The sequence below is a fragment of the Furipterus horrens genome, unplaced genomic scaffold, assembly GCF_987537825.1.
Source record: "Furipterus horrens unplaced genomic scaffold, mFurHor1.1.pri manual_scaffold_7, whole genome shotgun sequence".
Lineage (NCBI taxonomy): Eukaryota > Metazoa > Chordata > Mammalia > Chiroptera > Furipteridae > Furipterus > Furipterus horrens.
The window spans coordinates 138,980,413-138,984,658 of record NW_028327177.1 but is presented as its reverse complement, the minus strand read 5'-3'; the positions used below and the strand labels follow the sequence as shown (position 1 = coordinate 138,984,658).

Sequence of the window (4,246 nt, the reverse complement as noted above, 5' to 3'; positions counted from 1 at the left end):
CCCACTTGGGGGTGTGCGGAGAAGCAACCAATGAAGTTTCCCTCCCTGCTCCTCTCTCTGTTTAAAATGTATGTAACCTGTGGATGTCAGCTGGAACACAGGCCTCAGATTGGACCACCTCTTTGTGCACTTAGCTGAGGAACTGTTATATACAGCATTCGTATTCTGGAAGGTTGTTTGGGATCAAACCAGACGGCCAGGCAGAGGAGGCACAGAGTCCTGGACTGTCAGAGCTGGAGGAGGCCTCCTCGTGGTACAGGTGAGGACACTGAGAAGGAACTTGCCCAGTATCATCCAGATCACCTGCCCCCAGCTCAGGGCTCTCACCTCACTCCTGGGCCCTGACCTGTTGCCCAAACCTGCTTGCTTTTTAGCCAATGGTATCTGGGAACATTGGCCAACAGCGTGTGTCTGACAAAGGAAATGAAAGGAGAGGCCCCTTTCAGGAAGGCACCAGCCCTGTATGTTGCCAGAACCCCTTGGGCAAGGCAGCCCAAGTAGCACCTAAAAGGGGCAGCAAGTAGCAGTGGGTCAGAGAAGGGACAATGGCAGGGGCCTGGAGGGTGCTCGTGCTGATGGTGGGCTTGGCAGTAATGGCCTGTGTGGCCCAACGGCTCCGTAGCTATGAGGAGCTTGTCACCCAGGCCTTGCGGATCTTCAACCATAGGCGACCAGGAGAGCCTCTCTTCGGCTTGCTGGAAGCCACTCCTCCGCCTGACTCGGTGGGTGTCCACGGTCCCAGGGAGGGAAGCTGGGAGCACCTGCCTGGCAGCAGCCTGTGAGGGTAGCAGGCGGGAGAGAGTGCCTGGCACAAGCCCAAGTGCTTGGTTCACTTTAGCTGCTGTTGTTGTTACAATGTTTCTCCCACCGGAAGGTAAGAAAAGATTGTAATCTCTGGGGCCAGCTGGCTAGCTGGGAAATTTGGGGCTCCTCCCAAATGAAATGTGGAGACTGGGAATCTAGCCTGCACTCAGGCCCCAGGCTGGAAGGAATATGAACTGTTTCGACGGACAGGCGAGAATGGGACTGGTCTCCCGGAGCCTCCCCGGGGGCTCTGGGTGCCCCTTCCGGCCCGGTCACCTCTCTGGCAGCTAGCTGAGCATGCAAGACTGCTATTCTCGTGCTTGGTCCACAAGGAGGAAATTGAGGGGCCAAGACGGGAAGTGACCCCTCAAGGTTGACAGCTGTGTAGAGTGCTATCCTTTGGCTGGTGTCCAAAAGCTCTGCACACCTTGAGTCTCTCTCCTGAGGCCACTTAAAAGGCCCCTGGTTTTAGTGGGAAGTGCCGACCTTGGCTCAGCCCCGTCCACCTGTAACTGTGACCTCTCTGTGCCTTTGTTCCCTCCTCCGTAAAAGGGAGATGATCAGGAGTTTTCTCTTCTGTAGAACTCCACCACCAGGACGCGGCTCAACTTCAGGATTAAAGAGACGGTGTGCCTCTCAGGACAGCAGCGACAGCCCCAGGAATGTGCCTTCAGGGATGGCGGGGTGAGTCTCCCGGAGGGAAGCAGGACGTCCTCTCCTCTCTCCACTTCAAGGGTGCTGTGTGTTTGCCCCTACCCACCTCATCTGGCCACGAGGTTTCAGGGCAGAAAGGTCGCCAGTTTGATTCCCAGTCGGGGCACATGCCCGGGTTGCTGGCCAGGTCCCCAGTTGGTGGCATGAGAGAGGCAACCAGTCAGTGTTTCTCTCCCTCTCTTTCTCCCTCCTTTCCCCTCTTTCTAAAAATAAATAAATAAAACAAATCTAATTTTTAAAAAGTGGACACAAGAGACTCTTTTTAAAAAAAGAACAAAGCAGGACCATAATGCACCTAAGATAACTGCTTTTATAAAATTAGAAAAGTAACATTTTGTGACAGCAAATGAACAAATCCTGGAAAAGCAAAATACAATAAGGTCAAAGCCCCCCCGCAGCCCCACTGCACAGGGCCAGCCAACATCTGGAGGTGTGTCGGTTCCCTTCTGCGTCTCCGGGATGCACGCACCCATTTTAAACAAGCAGGCTAACGTCCGGATGTGTATTCCCACGGAGTAACTGACAAGAACGGTGTGCGCCAGCCCTTCCCAGCCGGGGCCTTTCCCTGGCCCTGGGGTCATCCTCAGTCCGCAGCTCTGGTTTGGGAGGATGGGGGACGTGCCTGGTGGGTTGTGGGGTAGGTGGGGTCAGCTGGGACCGCTTCCAGCCCCCGTGCTCCCTGCCCACAGGAGGAGAGGAACTGCACTGGTGCCTTCTTCAGGCTGGGGCGTTTCCGCTTCCTGACGGTCGATTGCCCTCCGGGCCAGAATCGCCAGCCAGAGGTGAGCCATGGACTTGGGCACACGGGGCCAATCAAGCCCTTCCTCATACAAGTTGTCAGGAGGGATCTTGAGGAATGGCAGGTCGTTTGGCAGGAGGGGAGAGGAGGAGAGACTGGTAGTGGGGGCTGGGAGGGGCACTCTGCCTTCTCAGGGAGGACACTGGCTCTTCTCTGGGCCCAAGCGACTCCTTGGGAACTGACCCTCCTCCCCATCCCACATTTGGGAAAACTGAAACCAGAGGTGGAACCTTCCTGGCCAGTGAATGGAATAGCCAGGGTGGACATGAGTCCCAGAGCCCAGGCCTGCCTGGACCCTCTGGGCTCCAAGGGGAAGGGCCTGACTGGGGACCACCTGCAGCCCCATCACCAACGTCACTGCCTGGCCCTCAGTCTCTTCATCCCGGCCTGGACAGAGGGGCCACAAGCAGGATAGGAAAGCGGGTGCGACAAATCAGTGAGGGTGATGGGAGTGACCGCCCAGCATCACTTCTACAGGTCTCCCGGAAGAAGCGGTTTGCTGAATCCGCTGAGGCAGCCACTCCGGAGGTGGACAGCTCCAAGCTGCCACCAGTGGTCCGGGACATGTATGAGAAAGCCAAGTACGACATCATCGCCAACATCCTGAGGAACTTCTAGGGCTGGACAAGGAAGAGGAGGCCCTGCATCCCCACCACAACCTCCTCTTCCCCCTTGTCTACTCCCTCTGTTGCCCTCAGCACCCCTTTTCCTGCATAGTCTGAGCCCATCCACACTCCTCTGCTTTTGTGCACCTGCTTCCTTCTGCTTGGAATTCTGGCCCATCCGGTGACTGGAAATCCTACTCACCCTTCAAGGCACAGCTCCAAAGTCACCCCCTCCAGGAAGCCTCCCTGCTCTCCCCTAGGCAGAAGTGTTCTTCCCTCATCAGTGTTCACAGTCCTCAAACCATGTAGCCAGAGAGTACTGTGTGCTTACAGCTTGGCCCTTTGGAGCCAGCTGCAGGTGGCAGTGAGTTTATCAGTGGGGTGCTCCTGGGAGGGCAGTTCCTTTGGTGCAGGACACCGAGGACCCCTGCTCCCTGCCCAGTCACTGTGACAATAAATGCCCCTTCACATATGCAGGCACTTCCGAGGAGGCCAATCCATCCTCTGCTGAGAACCACAGGAGAGAGGCTCAATAAAATATTTCTGAAATAAATGATTAAGTGAATGAATAAAGTGTGTTAGAGCTGGACTGGGTGGCGTTGATGTACAAATGCTCTTTCTATAAAGAACCAAGGAGAACTCTGCTTGGGTGCAGGGGCTACGCGCCCAGACCCTCCATCACTGGGTGCCACACATCTTCTCTCTTAGGGGAGCTGTGTCTGAACTTCCCCGTAAACCACCTCAACAGAACAGGGCCCGAGGCCCTGGGAAAGCACTGAGGGGAGTGGTCTGAGCCGGGAACCGGCACAATTTGATTCACAGCTTTACAATTTCACTCCGGCTGCTGTGCTAGAGACCGCAGGGGGCGCACAGGTGGAAGCAGGGAGACCCGTCAGGAGGCCAGGGTGGTGACCCAGGTTCTCAGGGATACGCTGTGGTGTGCACTAGGGTGGAGGCGGGGAGAGAACTGGATTGGAAGTAGAATCAACAGCTGGGTCATGGCTTGCCTGATGATGATGATGAAGAATTACTTTCACCCCTTCCCTTCTCCAAAACTCACCACTAGGCTTCTGAGTGAGCAACTGGGAAGACAGAGAGATGCACTGTGAGGATGGGGAAAACTAGGGGGTGACTGTGTTTGAGGTTCCACTTTGAACTGGTCATATTGGGACATATCCGAGTGAATGTTTGAATCTGTGCCCATGCAGAGAAGACTCCAGCCAGAAGCAAAGGGGAGCACTGGCTAGGGAGCGTACGTGGAATGAAGTCAGCCGAGGCCTCTTATATTTGGAAGTTACAAAGAGGTGCAAGTGGGTGGTACAGT

At 55.6% G+C, this 4,246-nt stretch overlaps 1 protein-coding gene across 1 annotated transcript; it reads left to right on the top strand.

The window, feature by feature from the left end:
* Positions 1–349: 349 nt before the first annotated feature.
* On the top strand, positions 350–3,475 carry LOC150005393 (15 kDa protein B-like). Its single transcript, XM_090284648.1, has 4 exons — positions 350–722; positions 1,387–1,488; positions 2,208–2,300; positions 2,795–3,475. Exons 1-4 carry the CDS (start codon positions 546–548, stop codon positions 2,933–2,935), a joined length of 513 nt encoding a protein of 170 aa, XP_090140774.1. The 5' UTR covers positions 350–545; the 3' UTR covers positions 2,936–3,475.
* Positions 3,476–4,246: the final 771 nt, after the last annotated feature.

Excerpts from the sequence above, each read along its gene's own strand:
- LOC150005393 (XM_090284648.1), top strand. The coding sequence starts at position 546 with ATGGCAGGGGCCTGGAGGGTGCTCGTGCTGATGGTGGGCTTGGCAGTA. Across the intron at positions 723-1,386 it reads CCACTCCTCCGCCTGACTCG|AACTCCACCACCAGGACGCG; the intron begins GTGGGTGTCCAC and ends TCTCTTCTGTAG. Across the intron at positions 2,301-2,794 it reads GCCAGAATCGCCAGCCAGAG|GTCTCCCGGAAGAAGCGGTT; the intron begins GTGAGCCATGGA and ends TCACTTCTACAG.